This window comes from Cupressus sempervirens, chromosome 1 (assembly GCF_028749045.1).
Source record: "Cupressus sempervirens isolate cs-2001-9-10 chromosome 1, ASM2874904v1, whole genome shotgun sequence".
Classification (NCBI taxonomy): Eukaryota; Viridiplantae; Streptophyta; class Pinopsida; order Cupressales; family Cupressaceae; genus Cupressus; species Cupressus sempervirens.
This window is the reverse complement of record NC_143118.1, coordinates 635691389-635715882: the sequence shown is the minus strand read 5'-3', so window position 1 is coordinate 635715882 and position 24494 is coordinate 635691389. Positions and strand designations below refer to the sequence as shown.

The window sequence follows — 24494 nt, the reverse complement described above, 5'->3', positions numbered from 1 at the left end:
TTCCTTCTTGTATTGTAAAGAAGCCCACATGTCTTCTTTGCTGCTAGCATAAGCATGTCAAGGAAGATAATCCACGTTTAATTTTCTCATTAATTGTACTTACCTCTCTTTTTATTTCTTTTTTTTTTTTTTTCCAATTTTCATTGTTTGAATTTACAATGTTTCCTGTTCTGTGACAACAGAACACATGGCTTACAATTGTTTTTTTAAAAGAAAAAATAGTTTTGGTTTTACATGGTCATGCACAAGGCAAGTCATTTACCGTAGAAACTTATTAAAAGGTGGCAAAGGTAAAGGCCAATATGGTACTGAATAGTAATTGTATTATTTTAATATTAAACAAAGGATACAAACAATTCCTGAAATTCAAGTTTGATATTGAATTAGGAAACTGTATTGCTAATATTTGTTGTAATGATGTGTCAATGGACCCTTGGTCCACTGGTGAGGTTAAAACGTTCTTAATGAGCCAACCATGGATCAAGTCTTGCTGAGTATAAGACTCAAACATCGAAATAAGGGATGAGGCAGAGATCGTGCCCTGGGAAAATTTAGTGGAGTGGATACCCCTCAATCCTTGGCCCTTACCTGAAGAGGTTCAGCCGAAGGTTCCAGCTCCCGTTCGGGTAGCTAAAACAGTTTCATGGACCACCCCCATCAAAACAAAATATTTGTGGTTATTTTCTTTAGCATACACATAATATGCGGCATTTTGAACTCAAATATTCTTTTTTAGACTACAACATATTTTATGATATTTAAATGCTTTTAATATGGATATACCAAAACATACCCAGCCCTCAAAAAAAAATTCACCTTACTGACATAACATACCCATGTAGTCCTAACAACTTGGACATTGATCCAAATAAAACATGTAAGATTGAGAAACATTGGCTCTCTAGACATCGCAGCATAGAATTATTTGCATTTAGTGACGAGTGTTCTCTAGTGGCCATGCATGATGAGCATGGTGTCTAGCAAAATTGCATAAATATGTTGTGTTGGCTAGGACACTTCCAGTTAATGAAAGTACCTCTGGAGCAAGGATGTCTGAGACTCAGCTGCAACATCTGGTGGATTCCCCCAGTCACAGAGTCTAGGCGAGTCTCAACCTAGAGACATTGCCTTTTTCGTTAATTGTTTATAATGTAACAATTTCAATGCTTGTTTGGTTTATGACACGCCCATCTAGGATTTTAAAAAAATACATAAAACTGTTATCCATCATGAAAGGTCTGTGTGCTTCATCTAGATCCCTGCAAGGAGTGCTATCCCTTGACCCTACAACCCCGACACGGGGTGCTACCCCTCAGCACCATTTTGATGTTCCCCCAAACCCACGTCAAACTATAAGTCTAAGCAAGTAATAGGTCAAGGATAAATCTGATCATTAGAAAATTCAAAATAACCCGAGTTGCAAATCTCTGCATCTTACCAGTCAAAGCCACAATCAAGGATTATCTTGTTTCACAAATTGAACAGCTTGTTTATCATAAAGGGACCACCATAGGTGAAATTGGCATGCTACAGCCCTCCAACTGTTAAATCCAAGTTAAGTCAATAGTTGGCAAAAATGTCATTTTATAATGCAAAATGTACAAACGTGTGTTGCACAGTGAAATATTCTTGAGATTTTTGTCAATAGCAGGCAAAAGTCCCAGTTAAAACCAAAAAGGCAATTTTTTCATGAGTTTTCCATGAGACTGAATGCAAATTTATTTCATACAATAAGAGCACCAAAATAATCAAACTAGTATATGATTCTCAACCAGAGATTCCAATTAATGTTTTTATTTCAAATAATGGATGCAAAGCATAACCATTTTACTGCATGAGCCCGGGCCTACAGATTTGATAACTTCTGTTATAGATCAGACCCAAAAATACTTCTGCGGTATAATCTGCTCCTGGAGCTGATGCTTGATCTGAATATGTAGTAAACACTTGCTGCAAGATATTTCCTTGCCAGTCTCAAATCGTGAATCCCAGATGATAACTACGCTACCTTCTGAAATGAGTCAACAGATTACTGCAGACATGGAGCTACGTCCAGACTGCTGCTTACAGGGTTTGTGTGCCGTAAGACTATTGCCGTGATGTTGGGATGAATAATGTGACCTCATTTGAGCCATAATATATTCATGCTCGCATGCATGTTTACATTTATTGCATATCATAATCCACACTCCCCCATTCTTGTCAAATGTGTTTTTCTTGTACTCCACAGGCTAAATGCCTTGTCTAACTTGACCTTGAGGTCTCATGTCCAACCTTTCCAGACAGTTTCTAGCGTTGTCCTTATGCTGGTTCATGAACTGATTTTAGTTCATTAGTTGTCTTTCATCAATTAGAAATTGAATGCATTCATCTTGAGCCATCATAATATCATCTATAATTTGTCTCTTCTTCCTAAACCTCTAGAAATGGTTCGCTTTCAATCTAAAGGGGTAAAGAGGTGGGACTTAATGGATGCTTAGACCTCATATAGACTGTCCTCACTACAATGGGAATTGCTCTGTCTTGGTTCCTATGTCCAGCTTCACTTCTATTGTGTTGACTACTACACCTTCTTGATTGTGTACCATGAAGTCTCAGTTGTCCCATAGCTGTGATTATTTTGTCCTAGAATTGTTGCAACATTTGCTGCTGTTGTTGGGCAAAAATTGGTAGGAAATCATTATGTTGGTTGTTCATGTCCCTAGGCAGGCTTCACATTCTTTCTCCCATCTCTGCTTCAACTAGGTTGTTTCCAATTCCTTCCACCTGCTGTCCAAATTGACTTCTTGTATTGTACCTGTGTGGTTCAATACCAGCATTTTCGTCTTTCCAGTATTCTGGGAAAGCTATTCAATACACTACAGCTAGGAGAAATATCATACAGCTTGAGCCAAGGTCAATCCATTCAACAGGTAGTGAGTTCTGGAAATCCATCAAAAACATACAATACTATTGTTGATAGAAAAGGGTTCGATATTCTGGTATGTTTTAAACTGGAGACAAAAGCTTGCATATTCAGATTATGATAAAGATTCCACTGACTAATTGTCATCAATGTGTGAGCTATTTGTACGTTTGAAATTTACAAATTCTTCGGTTAGAAATGAGCCAAGAGTATCACATAGATATCCAGATAGTATTGGATAAGCATAGTGCAGTTTGGAGATATTCCTCCTGGTCGTCCACCTGATCATGGATTTTAGCATGTTAGTAAGCTTGAGGAGGGTGCAAAGCCAGTTATTACCATGGAGGAAATTGAAAAGACAATCTAAGGAGTTACTGAAAATGGGACACATACATCATAGCTCCAGCCATTTTGCTTTTTCAGTTGTATTGGTGAAGAAGGATGGAACATTGTGCATGTGCATAGACTACAGGGCCTTGAATGAAAAGCCCATTAAAAATGGGTACCCATTCCCAGGATCAATGAGCTTTGGATGAGCTACACGGGGCTGTATATTTTTCTAAAGTCGATCTTCGCTCATGCTATCATCAGATAAATGTCTAGGAAAAAGATATGCAGAAGAGTGCTTTCAATTGTCACTACAAGGCACTTTGAGTTCCTTGTCATGCCATTTGGACTCACAATTGCACCAGCAACATTTCAGTCTTGCACGAATCACATTTTTCATGAGCAATTGCATAAGTTTGTTCTGGTTTTTTAATGATATCTTGTATACAGCGTTTTGATGTAGTCTTGGGTATCATGGAGAGAGTCTTGCCTCCAAATCTGAATGTAGTCTTGCCTCCAAATCTGAATTCGGGATGACAGAGATTCTCTACCTTGGGCATGTGACTGGAGTTGATGATGATAAAATACACCAAAAGAAAATTCAAGCAATTCTAGATTAGCCCCCTCCAAAGAAAATATCTGAATTGAGAGGGTCCTTGGATTTGTGTTGTTACTACAAGAGGTGTGTGCAAGGGTTCTCACAGTTGGCATCGCCCTTCACTAATCTTACTAAGAAGGAGCTGTGCTCTGGTGGACTAATGATGCACATATCCAATATTGGCACTACCCAACTTCACATAGCCATTTGTTGTCAAGTGTGATGCATTGGGACAGGGTATTGGTGCAGTTATGATGCGAAACAAGCACCCTATTGCATTTGAAAGCAAGAAACTCAGAGATCCTCAGATATTGTCTTCCACATATAATAAGGAGATGCTAGTGATTATGCATCCACTAGTCAGGTATAGTCAATATCTAGTGGGATCCAAATTTGTGGTCCAAACCAATCACAACAGTCTCAAGTACTTTCTGGAATGAAAGGACCTAAATGACCGGCATCAGAAGTGGGTAAGCAAGCTCCAAGTTTACAACTTTGATGTTGAGTATGTAAAGGGCAAGAAAAAATGTAGTTGCCAATGCTTTATCTAGGAAACGAGCACTCTGTTCTTACTGACCCAGCTGGTCAATACCTAAATCCCAAACATAGAACCTACTATATGAGATGTAGTAGTCTAATACAAAGGAATCATGACCAATCATCCAACCATACATGTAGACCAACCAAAGGATGTGATAAGCAACTCTCAACATATTCAAAAATGAACAAATGAGGCCACCACATATTGTTGATATATCTGAAAACAGCAACAAATAGGATGGTAATGATGTCATCATACCAAGGCAAAAGTAGAAGACTCATCTCATGAGGATTTCCCGTCACGTAATCGTGTCCCTGCTCATTCCAATGCATAAATCTGATGTAGACTCGAACAATTCTGAAAATGTAGTGAACAGCTGTGTAGGACAGTCACTTGTCACTAAACAACCCATGTCATTTGACTCAAGCTTCAACCAATATGCAGTTGTACCATCACAAGAACTAGGTGCCAATATCAAATTTGGAATGTAGATTCCATCACCAACACCCAAAGTCAATTCATGAGTGGCTGGCCCCCTAAAAATAACTCCCATAGAATCATTATGTCCACCAATAAGAGTAGTTTGTTGCAGGGGAAAATTGACCTGTTGGCCTATCAAATCAGCTTCCTTTGCCTTCTCAATCCAACTGTCGAACATAATTTGGGACTGATTTAGTTTTATTGTTCCAAGGTGAAAAAATTCTATCCTCTTGGAGGATGCATCATCAACCAACAACTCATGATCATCTTTCAAAACTTAAATGCCAGCATTACTTGACTCAATCACATCGTTTTCTCCATGATCATGGGCTAGTACAACTTGAGAATGAAGAGATATATCATTTTTTTATAACAATCAGCACAGTTGTTGTGCATCTGTGTCATGTCGTTAAGTTTTAGAAGCACCTCTTTATTGGAAACTTCATTCTTAACACTTGCAGTTTGGATACCATGTTCTGATTTCTTTCATGTGTAAGAATTGTGTCATCATTGGAAGCAACTAACAAACTAGAAAATGCATTGTGTTCATCTAAAGAATCCATATCAATCTCATGCTTAACATCAAGATAAGTCATGTTTATCTCTCTTCTACAATCATCTTTGCTTAAACCCTCATATGGCTGAAGTGAACATTTGGCTTCTACTTCAAATGAATTCTCAGCATTGGGATGATCTATAAACTCATCACCAGTGACTTCAACGTGTTTGTCATTATTGCTGCAGGAGCAGACCAAACAGATTATGCTACAGGAACTAACATGTTGAAATATACTACAGGAACAAACAAAGATGAAACAATACTTCAGAATTGTGCGATAGGAAGATATAACAAAGATGACACTACAGGAAATTGCAAAAACTATGAGGGAAGTTGATGTAATGTTTTAGCATTGTTTGTTAGTAGGATTAAAATTTCTGTGTTTCTAATGAAGTCCTACAGTGTGGTGGCATAAATGGAGCACTGTTTGTATAAGCTCTCCAATTATAGCCACTTAGGATAGAGTTAATTTCATTTTCAGTTGAGTCAGTTTTCTTTTCTAAGTGTTTGTGTGTTTGAAATAATAAAGCCAGCTAAGTAATCGATGGCTACAGGAAGCTCCTAACAGCTGGAAGAGTTGGCCGCAGATTCTGATTTCTGACCGATCCTTCATGATTTGAAAAACAGTTTTATGAAATCAAACAAATTGAGTATATGGTGAATGTCTTGCATCTCAACTTCTGGGAGGCCAATACTCTTGATATCAGATGTGATATCAAGATTCAAAACCTTTTGAGTACTTGGTGAATATCATTGATATTCTAAGAGGCCAATACTCTTGATATCAAATATGATATCAAAACTTATTTGGGTACTTGGTGAAAATCATATCTTGATATTCTGGGAGACCAATACTCATGATATCGAATGCAGTATCAAATGGTGAAAACAGTCTAAGCTATCAAATGAGATATCTTTAAAATTGTTATTTGTAATATTACGTTGAAGTAATATTTATCCTTATTTGTTTATCCTTCTAAGCTAAGATGAAGTGTTGATGTTTGATAGCTTCAGTCGAATAAACCTATATATAAATATATATGAGATATAATTTATATGTGTGTGTGCGCGCATGTGTGTGTTCTTTATATTGAGATATAAGGTCATTGTTAAAAACTCAAATGAGAAAAATTTAATATAATATACATACATACATACATGTGTGTGTGTGTGCGCGCGATTAAATTTGTTATTATTATTAATTATCTAATTAATGAATAGACATGTCCCATGAAGGGACATGTCTATTCATGGCCTATTCTCTCTATATATAAATCTAAAAGGATGTTGCATTTGGAACACACGTACCTAATAAGGCAATGCTTAATACATTTGCAGCAAATTTGGGAAATTTAACACTTCCAAAAGCAATTTCTCTAACAATAAAATGACATATGCAATTGATATTTTTGAGCTGCTTAAAAGAAGTCATTAATACCATTCACAAGTTTTTTTCATATGTTGATCACTTCTTTGTGGACTTTCACTATTTTTCTCTCTTTCTTTAGCTGGTGAGGCAAGAAGCAATTTAGGTAACAAATGGGTTTTCTCCATATGTTGATCACTTCTTTGTGGACTTTCACCATTTTTCTATCCCTTTCTTTAGCTGGTGAGGCAAGAAGCAATTTAGGTAACAATTTCCCATTTGTAATTTTAGTCATTTATGTAACCATTTATACCCTTGTTGTAGATGTTCAAAATAGATACTGAATCTGTTTCCTCTATTCCTAGCAATATACCTCTGAGTTCATTCACTAACACACATGAATAAAATACTAACATGCAAAGAACACTTGCCTTTCAGATCTGATTAGAACTATCATGTAATGAAATTCAAAAATTTGCATAATTGAAAATGGCATATAAAACAAAGCCGCTTCATTAAACTGTGATTTAAGTAACATTCAACCATCTGGGTATCCACCAAACTATTATGCAACACAAATCCACTAACCAGGCCTTCTTGAAAATAACATGCAATGGTAACCCTCTTTACAAACTTCTCCTAAACTAACATGCAATCATCTGGGTATTCACCAAACTGCCATGCAATTACATCTGACACACATGCAAGTACAAAATCTGACATGCAACTGAAAAACCTGGCAAGCAACTGAATATCTTGACATGCAACTAAAAATCCTTACAAGCTAGCAGGGTCATTGTGCTCTGATACCACTGAAATATCTTGAACTATGATATTGTTTCAAATTTGATTTGGATTTTCAATTTTTGCCGCGTATTGCTTCATTTCATTGCAAAATAACATGCAGACTAAACATGCAAAGGAAATAAGCGATTACAAACACAAATCTATTGATAATGATTTGATACAATACATGCATGGTTGTTACATCAAATATACTGTTGTAATGATTTGTTGGGTTTCTGTCCAACCTACGAATATCCAAGGGTTTTCGCCCTCAAATATGGCTGCTACTGTCAAACAGTGAAAAAATTATCAAGTAGCAAATCAACATATCATAATACTTCAAGAAGGAAACCCCTTAAAAATATTTCTAAACCACCTTTCGACCTCAAATCACAATATGTGATTCTTAATAAACAATTCCTTCCTCCAAAAAGTTCATCCTAGTACTAAAGGCTTAATAGATAAAATACAGCTAAGTTGCCAGTTCAGGTTCAGTTCCAAGTTCAAAATTCGAAGACTGATTCGCAAGTTCGTCAAAATTTCGGAAGGGGTTTGGGTTCGTTTGGGTTCGTTAGTGCAAAAATATGTAAAAATTATATATATACACATATTTATGAAGCATAAGTTAAAATTAGAATGTAGCATAGTAGCATAAACACATTTTAACAACAAAAAACACCATAGGCATAAACAGTTAAACTTGTAATCATAGTTATCATACTATCATATACTTCAATCAACTTCAACATCAAAGATTCAAAACATTATAAATATCAAGTTCAAGTACCATTGTTTCACATTCATTGTTCAACTAATGGAATGAAAATCAGAAAAACTATTAATATTCAAACTTTCCTAGCACAACCGTATGCTTACTCAAAAACTTATGTGCTCTTCCTTGAGACAAAATAACTTGTTTGGAAACATTAAATGACAATGAGAGGCCACCAAAAGCAATTCATAACAACTTTTAGGGTTGTCGACGCCACAAAAAATTTCGTTGCTGCCCAAAAAAGCACTTTTTTACTGTCCACGAGGCCGGCCCAGTTTGCTGCAGGTTTGAACTGTCCGAACTTTTTGGTGTTGGTTCGCCCGGGTTCAAATCCGATTGAACCCACAGGGCAAAAATCGTACCCTACCCAAACCAAGTCCGAACCAGACTAGAACCACAAACCGGTTCGAACTTTTCCTAGTGTGGAGGGGAGGTACCATGGTAACTTAGAAATAGTCATTTTTAATTTTGCCTTCCTAGTGAAGTTGCTTAATATTTTAATACCTTTTTAATTAAGTCACTTTATTACTTTATTTCATGACTTAAGAAACTTCATTTTTTATAGGTTAATTTTATAACCCAAAGTGACTTTTCCCTTATAATATTACTTTATGGGCTTAAAAAAAATTTATTTATTTCCCCATCAATTAATTATTGATAGTGTTAGCCTCTCTCATTCCTTATATCTATGAAGTAGCCTACCAAGATCACAAGAGAATAGACTAATCAACACCTGAATGATCACTGAGTAGAAGAGGACATTATACAAGAGACTCATACCTTGATCCTTGGTTGTCATCTCCAAGATACTTGCCTCCTTGGAGACACCACAAATTGGAGTGTCAACCAATGTCAAGTGACTCAAAATAAAGTGTCTTTACATCTCCTAGAAATTTCCATTGAAATTGAAAATTTCTTATGAAATTTTTCCTAGAAAAATAATATAAAAATTAAATAATATAGTTTATTTTCCTCGTATTCTAATAATTGGTTGACTAGAATTAAGAAAATTGAAAAATATATTAGGACTTACATTTTACTAATTTTACTAAAAAATGATTTTTATTTTACCAAATAATTTTCTTGCCATATCCCAATAAGGTACTGGCAAGAAAACGAACACTAGCCATCTTCCTATGTACAAAGTGTATAATTTTGTTCTTTGAGGCATGTGAAGCATGTCAAAGGAATAAAAAACCTCTACTTTCTCAAAAGGGCAGGTAAGGAATGACATATTATTCTTCCATCTAGTGTAGGAGTGAGGAGGCATTATCATATAACTAGTTAGGAAGACTTGAGGCAGCTTTGACCAAAAATATATGCTCCAAATGGTGATAAGAAATGCCTGTTTATAATGCATGGCAATCAAGAATTATTAAAAATCAATCTAACACCAATACTAGGGTACATCGGGACAGGGGGACATTGGGGCAAGTTTGTGGGATGGATTGAAAGATGGGGCAAAAGGGGCCCTCATTTTCAGGATGGCCAGGGGATGGCCAAGGGACGAGGCAGGGAGAGTGTTGTATAGCATACATATAGAACTTGAAATGCTTGTTATAAAATGATGTTTCAATAGAACATACCAAATTAAAATACTTGAACATAGCAAAATTATAGCATGAACTAGAACCAATGAACATTCAACATAGTAACATTCAAAAATCAAAAGTCAAATAGAAATCCAAGTTCCCATTCTAGTGACAACATGATTGCAAAATGCCCGAAGGTGAGGGTACTTGGGTACGTGAGTACCCGGTGTGGGGATGTCTTGGGGACGAGTATTCTGCGGTTTGTGAGGGGTTGTGAGTCCTCGTGTAACACTGTTAAAAATATAGCCATTGTTGTATTGTAATTATAGCCCCGAATAATCTCAGACTCCTTTTGGACTCTTGCTTTAGTGTACCCGCTCCTATGAGTTCAAGCTTATTTGGATCCTGTTCTATTTTACATTTCAAGACATCATATTCCACATTTAATCATTGTCAATCTAAAATTAGGACCAGATTTGACACCAAGGCTCTAATATCTTGATTCCTACAAAAGAAGGGCCTATTTTGTTAAGTTTGTAGAGCACCACTCCAATGATCAACATTGTTCCATCACAATTTTGACGGGATCAACTTGGCAGCCTTGACATTGTGGAATTCGGTCTCAACTTTTGCACTTGACCATTGCAAGTTGACCTAAATGTCAAAAAACCTAAGAACCCTATACAAAGGTATCATCTCCAATTCATTTGATCATCTTTTATCTTCTGAAATCCACAAGTTTCATTCAAGCACTCAATTCCTTCATTCAAGAGCACATTTGAGTAAAAGGAGCATTAAGCTGCAAGTTGTCTTCAAGTATATTTTCATGATTTATCATGTTATTGCACCAACACTTGTATTGCTTAATTGAAGAGCATTGCATAAACATCTTTGCCAATCCAATTGTATAATCCATGATTCCGAGAATCGCGGTGATTCACGCGATTCACACGATTCAGTGATTCGATTCAAGCCAAATGATTTTTTGTGAATCGGTGAATCGAATCAGCAAGAAAGGGTTTATGAAATAAGTAACACACTAAATTTCAAGGGTTTTTTTAATTTGCCGATTCATGGCCAATTCGATTCTGATTCATGGTCGATTCACGATTCCATTCAGCCTTGCCAATTCCGATCCCATTCTGATTCTTGTTAGTTTGGTATAATCTTTCAATTCAGATTTTTATTTCAGATTTGGCCTCTACCCAACCAGGAGTAAGCTCTCTTTTCTAATCAATCATAGATATAGTGGAGGTTAACACTTATCTGAGGTTTGGTATAGGCAAGCCCCAATACATCAAAACCATTTTCCTCTTTTGTGCATTTCCAGATTCAAATACAACTTCAAGACCAAGTTTGAAGGCATAGAAGAATAGAGTAGAATGAGAAATAGATTACCAAAAAATATTTAGCAGGAAAATCCTAGATTGTGGCATCTAGCTACATAGGCTTATTTTGACCTAAAATTTGGATGGAAAACAACTTGAAGGCTTCTAAAACTAGATCAAACACCTATTTGCACCAATAAACTTGTCTAGACCAGTATTACAGGACTCTAAAAGTCCTATCAAAGTCATGTAGAACAAAACTCTCAGAGTTCATGAACTCTCCTACTTAGAGAATCTTGTAGCCAGGACTCTTCCATGGCCAAGCCATAAAGTTAAAAATTAACATTACTTAATTTTTTAATGTTTTTTTTGGCATTTATAATTGCAGTGCAATATCGAGTTCCAGAAATTTGTAACAGTGATTCCCAATAAGGCAATCAATATGGAGTAGTAAAAGGTGTCTTGCATGTAGCAGGTATAAAACACAACAATTTGCCTATAAAGCAGATTAAAAAAAGGATTTCACCAAAAAAAATGCAAAAAAGCAATGTCATATCATAGACTGTAATCACAATGTCCTAGAACCGGGTATTAAAATTTTTAAACAGCACTATGAAATTTGAAAGCAATGCATTAAGGACAATATTTCTGAAATAACTTGCATAGTAGAAGAATATAATATGAATGTTTTTGTAAACACTTGATAACATTACGCCTTCGAGGGAGCAACCCTATAGTCCACTTCAAGGGAGGTAACACGAACAATCTTGAACATGAACACAATGCTCAACATGATGATAATAAATAAACTATACCATCTATAATTTTAGTTTAACTTATTTCCTCCAGAAATTCCCATTGATACTTTTGTGATCGATGTAAACTTGTGCAAGTGTACAAAGTAGCTTTTGTTTATCTCAATTATTGTACCGTTGATGTTAATTGACTAAATTATGCATGAAAAAAGCTTTAAATCCTTAAAAATCTTTGAATTTCTTAGGTTTTTTTATTTGTCGAGTCTGAGGCTTCTAACACTAGTCTAGACTATGGCACTTGACTTCATAGTCTTATTTTGGGCCCAAATTTCAAACACAAATTCCTCTTTGCACCTCATTTCTAGATATGTACTTCTAAGTCGACTTTTGTTTTGTATCTCATTGTTTATGCCGCTTATTGTTAATTTTACATCCCTTTTACCTTGTTCTTGCATTTTCACATTAAATCATTAGCTAGTCAACATTCAAAAGGAAATAATCAACCATAGAACCCAGCTCTACTAACGGGTTGAGGTTGGGCCTAATTGATTGTTACCCAATGAAAGAGTTTGGAAAGGATTCCTAGTTTACATTTTTTGGCTTGACCCTATTTTTCTACATTTCATCCATCTAAAGTTTTTTTTTTTTTAAATTAAAAAGAAACAGTTTCAAAGACATAAACACGAATCACCATCATTAAAAGCATTTTGAAACAAATAATTTAGAAGGACCAATTGTAAAGATATAATCAACAATCACAAAACTATCAAGCATCTGAAAACAATTAGCTAGAGAGTAAAGAAACTAATTGAGGTTCAAAGATGAGAAGCAACAACAATAAAATTGACAAAAGAAGCAATCCCTATCTCTTGATCCATCCTATATAGGGTTCTTCTTTTCTTTGACACACAATTTGGCTCATCAGCCTTGTTGCAATGCAAAACAATGTTATATAGACCAGGCGAAGTTCAAACCAGTTTGTAGTCCTGCTCTGATTTGCCAGTGGGTTTGACCACGGTTTGAAACTAGGTAGGCTAGTTCATCCAGGCTGAACCTAGGTCAAACCAGGGCAGACCTAGGTACACGAGCTGCGAACCACATACAGTTCCACAGAAAACATTCTATATTTAATGCGGAAAACAATTATTACAAAATTTGAATAAGATCTTTAACATTAGTAAACAAAATTTGCTGAAGTTCCGATATTTATCACATCAAATTAAATTAGCCCTCAAGATTTCTTCCACTCAAGATACTTTTATATCCAATTGCTGATAACGACCCCTGATCGATTAATTACCCTCTATATAGTGATAAATCATATTTTAAACATAAAACAATGTCGATAAGTAGGAGATGGATTCATGGATTCATATTTATTATTATGAAGATGGATTCATGTTGAATCTACTCATGAAACATGAGTCAATGAGTTTGACTCAAAATCACACAGTTAAATCCAGATAGCAATATCACAATAAAACAATGTCTTCAATAAGTGAAGGGAGTTGCAAGCTACTTCTACAAAAACTTTCAAGTAGGATGTCAATTATTCTTGTCCAGTAAAAAGTAATAAGCATTAGAGGACTTAAAAAGCAAGAATGTTGTTGGTGCAGCTGATCCCATTGGCATTGGCACTGTATGAATCAACTAATGCCTTTTATGAAGAAGAAGAAGATCATCATGAAGATTTAGATAATTCATTAGATGATTGGAACTTATGATAAAGTTTCAATTCTTGAAAGTCAAAACAATGATACTTGAACTCAATATTATTATTTTAATATGTTGATGTTGATATCATGCTAATTTTAGAAGTTTATAGTGTCTTTTGTTGATTCTGTCATACTATGTGGCATTCTAATCTTAATTCATAATTCTAGGCTACATACATATGTATCTATATACATGCATACATATATATAATTTTTACATACTTTTGTAATATCGAACCCAAACCCCATTCCAGAATTTTGCCATGCTAGCAAACCAGTCTTCGAACCTGAACCCAAACTAGCAACTTAGTTATATAGCAATCACAAAGTTCAAAATTTACCAAATTCTAGGTTGCAGCATGCAATTATAACTCAGCATTTTCATCTTTAAGTTTCATATATGAACCTTCACATAATGACAAAGGCATCCATTGTTAAATGTTTGTCCTTGATGCAAATTTGTGTTAAAATATTAGAGTCAGTTTATTAATGTCAAGGTGGCAATATGCAGTGGCAGTTTGAAAGAGTCAATGGACTTGTTTAATTTTATTGACATTTTTGACACCAGACATAATATTGTGATCTTTGACAACTGAGATAATGTTGTGGTTATTTGTTTCATTTAATACTTCTACCTCACAATAACTGTGAGTTTGAACTTGGGTTAGAACAATGCTTTTGAAACATGGCTATCATAAAGCCACTTGGCAAAGATGTATGGTGGATGTCAAATATCATTAAAATTGGTTAAGGGCATTCTTGAAAAGAATGCGCATTTTTGGAGTATCCTAATTTTGAAAGATAACTGTCTATTCTTTTGTACCATGCCCTGAGGGCTTGTTTTAGACCATATAGTGCTTTCTTCAATTTACATAAATAGGAATTTTTGTCATGGGTGACAAATCCTTCTGGTTATTGTATCTATACTTCTTCAATTACACCGTTTAGAAATGTAGTTTTACTGTCCATTTGGTGTATCTTCCACCCTTTGAATGCTGCAATGGCTATGATAGTTCTAACAGATGTGTAACGAGCAACTGGAGCAAAGGTTTCTTCATAATCTAGTCCTTCCTTTTGTGAAAATCCACAAGCTATAAATCTGGGTTGGAGTTTTTCAATACTACCATCTGGTGCATGTTTGATTTTGAATAACCACTTGGAGGAGACCACCAATTTATCTTTAGGTCTGATACATCATTTATTTATATGGATTGATATTCTTCAATCATTGCATCTTACCAAGGTTGACATGATAATGCTTCTTCAACACTTGAAGGTTCTGTTTTTATGAGTTCAAATACTAGTGCAACATAGCATGTGGCTTCTTATTCTTTTGTTTTCTCTAAAGACTTCATCAGGTTCTACTTGATTTTCCTCGATCATCTTTCTTGCCCAAAGTGGACTCTTTTTATTGTTAGGATTTTCAATGTTTCCTCTGATAGGGCAAGGTGGTCCATTTCCTTCAAAACTATTCTCCCTTTGATTCTCATCTATGGGATACTCATCTAATTCGCTAGTTGATTCTGTGTTTGATTCGTCAATGTTTTTAGAGAGGTTAAAGACAACGTCTTTTCAAATTTTACATCTCTACTAATTTCAATGGTTCTCTACCCAGGGACATAAACTCTATAGCCTTTGAAAGATTCATTGTATCTACAAATATACCTTTCTTTCCAGATGGTTCTAGTTTAGTTCTCTTTTCTTTGGGAATGTGAATATATACAGGACATCCAAATGTTCTTAAATGACTTAAGTCTTGTTTATTTATAGTAAACTTCTTTAGGAGTTATGTTCTCTAAGATTGAGTGAGGACATCTATTTTGAATGTAAACTGCGATGTTGGAAGCTTCAGCCCAAAATGATATGTAAATATTTTGGTCATGCATCATGGTTTTGGCTGATTCTATGATAGATCTATTGTTCCTTTCTACAACTTCATTTTGTTGAGGATTATATGACATAGAAAACTCCCTATTAATCCCAACAAAGGTGCAAAATTCTTTGAAGTTTTCATAAATGAATTCACCCCCATTATCAGATCTTAGGGTTCTGATTTTCTTCCCAAATTGATTTTCAACTAGAGCCTTGAATTCTTTGAATTTAGATAATACTTCACTTGACTCCTTAATTTTTAAGAAGTAAATCCAAGTTTTCTAGAGAAATCATCTATGAAAATTGCATAGTAAAGACACCCATTTAGAGAAGGGACTGACATAGGACCACACATGTTAGTATGAATAAGTTCAAGTATTGTTTTGGATTTATGTTCACTTTTGGGAAAAGATCCTTTGGTGTTTCTTCCTAAGGCGCATCCTTTACTTATTCCAGCATGATCAGCTTTGAGGCTAGGTAAGCCTATTACAATTTTTCTATAGATGGCAAGGCATGAAAATGAAGATGGCCTAGCCTTCTATGCCTGATTTCATTAGATTTTGTAATTTCATGATTCAAGACTAGATTTTGATGGTTACAAAGATTACACAGGCTTCCATCTCTAAGTCCAATGGTGATAGCATTCTTGATGTTGGAGTTCTTGGGCTAGGATAAAACTTTATCTTCTTGAAATGCAATGCGATACCCTTGATTTACAAAGCCAGATATTGAAACTAAGTTTCTTTTTATGTCAAGTACAAATAATTTTTATGTTAGGTACAAATAATACATTCTTTAGCTGAATAGTGATTCTTGTTTTTAGTTCTATAGAACGAGATCCAATTCCTTTTACTGGATATGTAGAATTATCCACAATAGTTACTTTTTTAGAGTAATCTTCAAATATTTTGAATTTGTCTAAAAATCCTGTTATATGACGAGATGCCCCACTGTCTATTATCCATGTATTTTTGTTGGAGTTTAGTTCACTTGAGAGGGCTAAATAGAATGCTAAATTTTCATCCTTGACTTTTGCTAGTGCAGCTTGAATTTTCTTTCGTTCTGGGCAGACTTTGTAAGTGTGACCAAATTTATCACATTTGTAACAATGTACTTTGGACCAATCTCTTTTCTTGTATGATTGGTTTCATTTTCCTCTTTTCCACTTGAATTGACCCTTCTTTCCCTTGTTGTTCGAATTAGTTTGCAGAGCTTGAATTTCTCCCTCTTGATATGTACTGATTCCTCTTGAGATTAGTCTCAACTCCTCGAGTGCATTCATCTTTTACTTGCTCAAAATTTGGTAGTTCAAGTTGAGAGCTCAATCCACCGATAAAGGTTTCCCAAGATAAAGGTAAACCTTTTAGAGCAATTAAGTACAGTTCTTTATTATCGACTTGATTTCCAATGATGGCAAGTTGATCTTTTAATTCTGCAATTCTTAAAAAATATGATGTAATAGACTCTCCATTGTTCATTTTGATGTATAGAAGTTGTTGCTTCAATGTTAGCAGTCTATTGGTATTATTAATTTCGAATGTATTTTTAACAGTGGTGAACATCTCATATGCTGTTTCGAGACTTGATAATGATGGGAGTATATGATCTTTGATGCAATCTATAATAATCTTCATAGCTTTATTATTATGTCTTCTCCAAGTCGTTTTGTCAGGATCACTTTCAGGTGTTTGACTTATTTTCTTCTATGTATCCTTCTCATTCCATTTCTCGAAGGATAATCATTATTCATGTTTTCCATGATGCAAAGTTGGAGGCACCTTAAGTCTATCTTCTAGTCTTACAAGATTCACCATAGTTGCCAATTTGAGATAATTTAATGAATCTGAGATGTAATTGAACTGAATGTTTTAGTCTATCAGTTAGGCTCTGATACCATGTGAAAGTAATTAGGACCTCTGATAGAATAAACTATGTATATCAGATTTACTATCAATACTTAGTAGTATGTCAGATATGATCAGAATAATAAATGTCTGATTTAATATCAGACTTAAATCTGTATATAGACTGATAACAACAAACTTAGAAATCTTCCAAATTAAGGTCTGATCGCTGCTGCGGATACTTGAGATTGTGTTTTTGTTATTTCACTTTCTCCCAGAAGCGTCAGCCTTTTCATATGAGAGAATAAGTTAAGTTCTCGTAAAGACATAACTCTACGTGGCCTATGGCCACGCTATGACCACGTAGGGTCATGTCCCTATGTGGATGTAATCCATATTTCTTATAACTAAACACACGTAGTTAATCCTTAGTTAGTGGTTGCAGACTACATACTGCTACTTGATCGCAGATAACATGCTGCCCGATAACTTTAAGGAAATATGATTTGATTATTATTATGAATATATATATATATATATATATATATATATATAATGATGATAATAGGTAATAGATATATATTATATATAAACATTTGATTGTGTGTATATATATATATATATATATATTACCAATTCATAATCTGTTATGTGCTTCAATTCGACTGAAGCTATACTTTAACACTTGGTACAATATGAAAGGCAATATTTTATATGAGCAAGCTACAAGTTACAGTATTATCACATTGACATATCCAAATGGTGGTTATACAAGATATGGAAGTCTTCCGATGTTATGTTGACTGATTCATTAATGGTTACACAGGTTCATTGATCTGTTAAAGATTTGATAATCATTGCTTAAAGGAGTCATCATATCATTAGCAAGTAGTCTTGTCTCACCATTTTGCCTGAAAAGTCACTATGGATAAAAATAGCTCATACTATTATATGGTTCAATCTTTGTCTCATTAATATATGACTATGAACAGTAGTGGCAAAATGAAACTGAATTATGTGAAGATAGTGTTAACTTTGAGACAAAGGATAAAGAGCATATTTAATGGAGATAGATCATATAATTGAAAATGATTGGCATTTCAGATCATCCATACATAAGGTCTAAGACTTTATATGAAATATTGCATTGCGAGTCTGATCTTGAACTATGTGTAAAACAATGTCCGTAGAATAACACAAACCAATGTACACAAATTATGCCAGAAGTTCTTCTTAGAAAAAGTAGTATAATGTGATTAGAAGATAATCAGAAGAAAATTCAGTTTAGCTCCAGTTCTGATTATGGTATGTATTCAACATTGATTTTCAGCATTAGGACAACTCTGTGGCAGATGTATATAACATTTTTTTCCAAAACTTTATGATGTTATTGTTGACATATATTATCATATTGATCCAAAGGCATATGTGCATCGGTTATTGTTGCTTTAGGTGTTGGTACACTGATTCCTGCTATCACATATATTGTTGATGGATTTGACTCTTAGTACATGATATTTGATGGGCAGACAGGTTTATGCTGACAATTATATGGTTCCATGTGCTTATGTACTTTACTTTTGATTGGCACTAGATGTTTTGGTGATAGGATTGACAGATATTCTTCTGGTTGATTCACTATTTTGTGGTTTTGATACTCATATGGTGCTTACATTTTTGCATGTGATCACATTGATCCATGTATCAATTATCACTTACTTGTGGTTGATGTTCATAATGCTCTTCAAGCACTCAACTCACATTCTTTATGAGAGAGTCCTACTGGCTATTTTCTCTATCCTACAACATTGGTTCCAAAAGAGTGATTATCTTGGATATCATTGGGACACAGTGATTACTTTGGTTGTTCACAGATTATGGTTGCGGTAATCACCTTGACTTCAGACTTTGATATTCAGTCAACATTTTTTGTATAATTAGTTGGGAGTCATCTTTCTTGCCTGATTTGAAATTTCAGTATTCAAAATGGGGAAGCTAGATTTCATTGTCCTATCTAGGTTCTTAATCCTAGATTTAGATTCTCTTAAAGTGGTTATGTAGTGAACTTGGTTACATGTTGGTTATAACAGTGCATTATGATGATATTGCCCCTGTTCATCTCAGTTTTTTATTCTATGGTGCTATTTGTCAATGACGGTTCACAATCTGCTGCTGTTAAATCGTTTCTCACTAATCATTCTTGTTGATTTTCCTTGATGCAAAATAGGGGAGAAAAGAATTTGCATTGCTTTGCTATTTGAATCAGTTTCCAAATCAGATCAGTGATTCAGTTTCAGTTTCAGTTTCAGTTGTGTGTTCAGTGGTCTTAGTTGTTTCAGTGGATATCAGTGTGTTTAGTGATCAGTGGATTGACAATGCTATTCTTGGTTACAGGTTTTGACAGTGCATTGATGGTTTTTAACAGTGCTATATGGTTACATGTTATATCAGAATGTACAGGTACAGGTAGTAATGCACAGGTGTACTTGGCATTTCATAGTATTTCCGTTATACATGGTTGGCAATTCATTTATACATCATAATTCACTATTTTCAATGTAAATGAATGTTTATGTTTATCATGTATGCAAATACATATATGTTCAAATCATTTTTATATACTTATTTGGATGTGTGATTATCAGTTCTGAAACATCCATTTATATTTGCTCATTTTGTGATGTATGAATTAAAGCAAATGATTTTGCCGTCAAGGACAATGGGGGAGTTTGTTAAATGTTTGTCCTTGATGCAAATTTGTGTTAAAATAATACACAATCAGTTTATTAATGTCAAGGTGGCAACATGCAGTGGAAGTTTGAAAAAGTCAACTGACTTGTTTTATTTTATTGACATCTTTTACACCAGACAAAATATTGTGATCTTTGACAACTGAAATAATGTTGTGGTTATTTGTTTCATTTAATACTTCTACCTCATAATAACTGTGAGTTTGAACTTGGGTTAGAAGTTTAAACTTGGGATAGAACAATGCTTTTGAAACATGACCATCACAAAGCCACCTGGCAAAGATGTATGGTGGATGTCAAATATCATTAAAATTGGTTAAGGGCATTCTTGAAAAGAATGCGTAAACGATGTTTTTGATGTTTTTATTCTGTTTCTTCAAATCCATACTGATGCCACCATGAATATGAGCTTGTAAATCTTTGAAGTTTTCTGATGCAGAACATATTATGGGTTTTTCGTATGTACATCAATAAGACGGTCTGATTCTAATGATGCCATTTTTGCAGCAGTTTGGTTAAGTTTTTCTTGTGACAAATTTTCACAGAAGTTTTGTTTGTTTCTCATATTCTACGGCTGCTTCATATCACAGTCCTAATGCAAGATAAATTTTCTTGTGTTTGTGAAATTTGTGTTGGCTTGAGTAAAACTTCTGAAGAAAGTGAAAAGCTTCATCAAAGAGAGGGTTGTTCTTTTAATCTACTAAATGACAACATTAACAGAGGTATTTGTGTTTCTTCATACATATCAGGTATGCACAAGGTTTCTTTTCTAATACAAGCTGCAGGAAAAATATGTCTTTTCGTATTTTTGGACAAAAAGGAATTTCACCTGTGAGTTTGAAAGAAGGTTTGAGAAAAGTGAAAAGTTCTTTACAATCTTTAAAATGAATTAGAAAGAAAATTCCTTTTTGTTCTCAACCAAAATGTGAAGATGTCTTCATCGTCTCTATTGAAAGATTTGAAAGAGTTTTCAGTTTTGGATTTATGATACAATCATTCTTATTGAAACAGAGCATAAAGTTTGTTTTAAAATGTGATAAAAACATGAAACAAATTTGACAGTTTAAAAAGATCGTTTTATAACTAGTAAAAGAAAGTTTTCTTTTATAACTGTCAATACTTATGAAGAAAGGAAATTGATGAAAAAGTTGAAGGCATAAAAGTTCGTTTTTTAAGAGCTGAAATTATGCAAGACACATTGCGAAATCTTGTGTCAATTTATATGAAAAACAGGTGCTTGGTTTACCTAAAACTGTATGGACAAAATGAACAGTTGCAGTTGACAGGTTCTTGACATTCAGTTTCTCAATCTGAAATATGCAAAATCATTGCAGAATTGATAATGGCTTATGTTTTGTTCATTACCTGAACAGAGGTTTGTTTCTACGGTTCAGTTTTTTTATAACAACCGTACTTGACATTTTTCTGGACTTACAGTTGAACTGATCAATTATTCAAACCTATAACAGTTACAAGTTGATGTAACTGTACATGAGCAGTGATTGTAATAACCTAAAATACATCACTATATGAGGGAGCATGAGTGTGTGTCAAATAGAGAAGAGATGAAATAGTGAAAGGCACATTTGTACTTTCTGGTATACAGAGTATGTGTTCTGATTTGAAAGGAAAATAACAAGGTTATCTATTTGTAGGTGTATGAATTCTTAAGCATGCATTTATGTATATGTAATCTGTGAAAGATACATTGTAAAAAGGAAGAGTTGTAGCTCCTTTGCGGTTGTAGCTGCAGAATGATGTAAAGGGTTGAAGCCCTAAGCAGTTGAAGCTGCTATTGTAAAGTGAAAAGTTGTTGCTCAATAAAGATGACAGGTTTCAACGGAGTGGTTTTTTCCCTATGAGAAAACCATATGGTTTTGAGGGTTTCCCACTCAGCACAAGATTTATGTGTTATGTGATTCTTCCTTTTGACTCATGTGCCATCATATCATGATGTTCTACTTATTTATGCGCCTCTAATACTTTCAGATAGTTTTAAAATTACACGTTCAAACAGACTGTCATGTTGTATCAGCACATGTTTTGCATCATCATCTTCCTATATTGTATTTCAAGTACATTCACTATTCAAAATTGCTTAGTGTAAGTTGTTCTAAGTTTGGTCATGATGGATTGGATGATTACCTTCATTTTTAGTCAAGTAGTATATATGCGTAAACAATTCATCATTCCTTGTTTGTGGAACACAGCAGTTTCTAAAGTTGTAAAGTCTTACGTTTGAAATTAATTTACTCGCTCTGATTCACCCCCCAACACACACGCCCCCCCCCCAAAGTAAATCCACTTACAACATCCATGACATCACATTTGATTGACTGTCATCAGCACATAAGAAAATTTTAAAGGTCCATAATGACAATGGTTTCTGGAGATGCCAGTGACTGTCCGTCAAATTTCTAAGCCCCATAAACTATTAAACTTTGACAGAGTTGGGGCCTGGACTTATGGTAATATTCATTGAAAAAGATTAAAAAATTGCAAGTGTATCTACTATCAAGCTATCACATTCTGTTTCAGAAGGCTTGTATATTTATTCTATTTATCGACTGTAGTTTTTAAGCATTTGCTGCTCCGTCCTACGTTGTACTAATCATCTCATAAGCAGTTGAGCAAGTCTTACATACTGATGTGCATTAATATCATAATGAACATTTTTCTTACAAGCAATAACAGTAAAGAAAATCCTGGAATACATTTTTAATTCCCTTAAAGTAAGCATGTGCTTTGACATGCTAACGACAAAATAGATAATGAGAATGTGTACCCAAATAAAAATAGACAGAAAGGAACCTCACCATTTGATTCATATGGTGCTGGAAAGAACTGCCGATAACATAGTGTTGCAACAACCATGCCTGAGAAGCAAGTGATTTCAAAGAATATATATTATATAATGCAAGGTTTGGAAAAAAAATGTCTAAGAATACATGACAAATAAATTATATGATGGCCAAGACAAAGAATGCCAACCTAAAAGACCTCCTGCAAACACATCTTGCCAGTGATGCCAGTAATCATCTACTCTTGACACACCAACCAGGGCAGCTGCTAATAGTGGAAGGAAAATGATGCAGAGTTTGGAGGCATGACCTTTTCTGTCAAACAAATTAATTTTTCCAGCAAGGTACCATGATAAAAATCCTAAACCTGCAAATGACCCTGCAATATGAAATAAAATGCCAAGAAATATTAAATTGGTGTATTTAACAAGAAATCCAAAAGCAGAACCAAATTTTACAAAGAAATCACCCAGTTAACTCCAGGAAAGTATCCCATGTTTTCACAATGAATCTATTAAGCAAGAACGCACTTTAAGTAGTACTTTCAAACTAAACACCATGAGGAAACAGCAAATGTAAAAAAAAGAAATTAATTAATTACAAAATCAGTAGCCGAAGCATACTAAAAATTTAATTTTCACCCATTTAACTCTAGGAAAGAACTTATAGTTTCAAATAATGATTCCAAAAGCAAGACAGGATTTGAAGTAGCAGTTTCAAACTACAATAATTCATACAGAAAAAATGGAATGTGTTATATTTATATTCTTCTAATTAGAACAATTCAATTTATGTGTTTAAATTGAGGAAACTGTTTCAACATCAAGATATTGGATAACAGAATAGTTCTCACAGAATTTAAATGCGAATATTATTCCTCCAGTAGCTTCAATGTGTTTTCACAGTCTACCATTAAAATTAGATTAAACAGTATAGCAAGCCCCTTGTAAACACAAGCGAAACAAACTAAATAACAATATCAGAACTTAATACACTTTTCGTTTCTGTGTTCATGATTTTGGGGTGGTCCTCTGGGGGTCATTTTGCTTTGTCCAATCCTCGATAGATTTTATTACAATGGACTCAGAGCGAATCCTAAGATACTGGATGCATGCTAATGTATTGAATTTTCTGGGAAAGATTAAGAAAGCGCAAACTCAACAACATAAAATGCAACAATTATGTGACACAGAAGGAACACAATATTTACATGGAAACCCTTGCGGGAAAAAACATGACAAAATACTGCCTATATATAAAATCTTCTTACAACTTAGTGGGCACCAATCCATACGAGACACCAATTACCTCAGTTTGTTGGCACCAACACCCACAGCTACCAACCAACTTACCAAGAGATACCAATCTCTACTAGAAATAATAGGTACCAGCCACTCAAAATTCTGCAAGAAGTCTATTTACAAATCTACTACAATATCACCCATAAATCTGCTATAATGTTTTCCTTTAAATTCAATCAAACACTTCTCACAATCCTTCACAAAATCTGCAAATATATTCCTTAAGATCTGTTCTTCATATACTTGTATCTGCTGGTGTATT

The 24494-nt window shown here is 34.4% G+C and overlaps 1 protein-coding gene across 3 annotated transcripts in view; it reads right to left on the bottom strand.

Moving 5' to 3' along the window:
* The window catches only part of LOC149579533 (lipid phosphate phosphatase 2-like), a 77496-nt gene that overhangs the window by 1680 nt on the left and 51322 nt on the right, over positions 1–24494 (bottom strand). For all 3 annotated transcript variants that reach the window (XM_089833670.1, XM_089833675.1, XM_089833682.1), the window contains 2 exons: positions 23122–23310; positions 22947–23006 (listed from right to left, as the gene is read on the bottom strand). In XM_089833670.1, coding sequence (XP_089689796.1) covers positions 22947–23006; positions 23122–23310 — 249 coding nt within the window. The remainder of the gene's footprint in view (positions 1–22946; positions 23007–23121; positions 23311–24494) is intronic.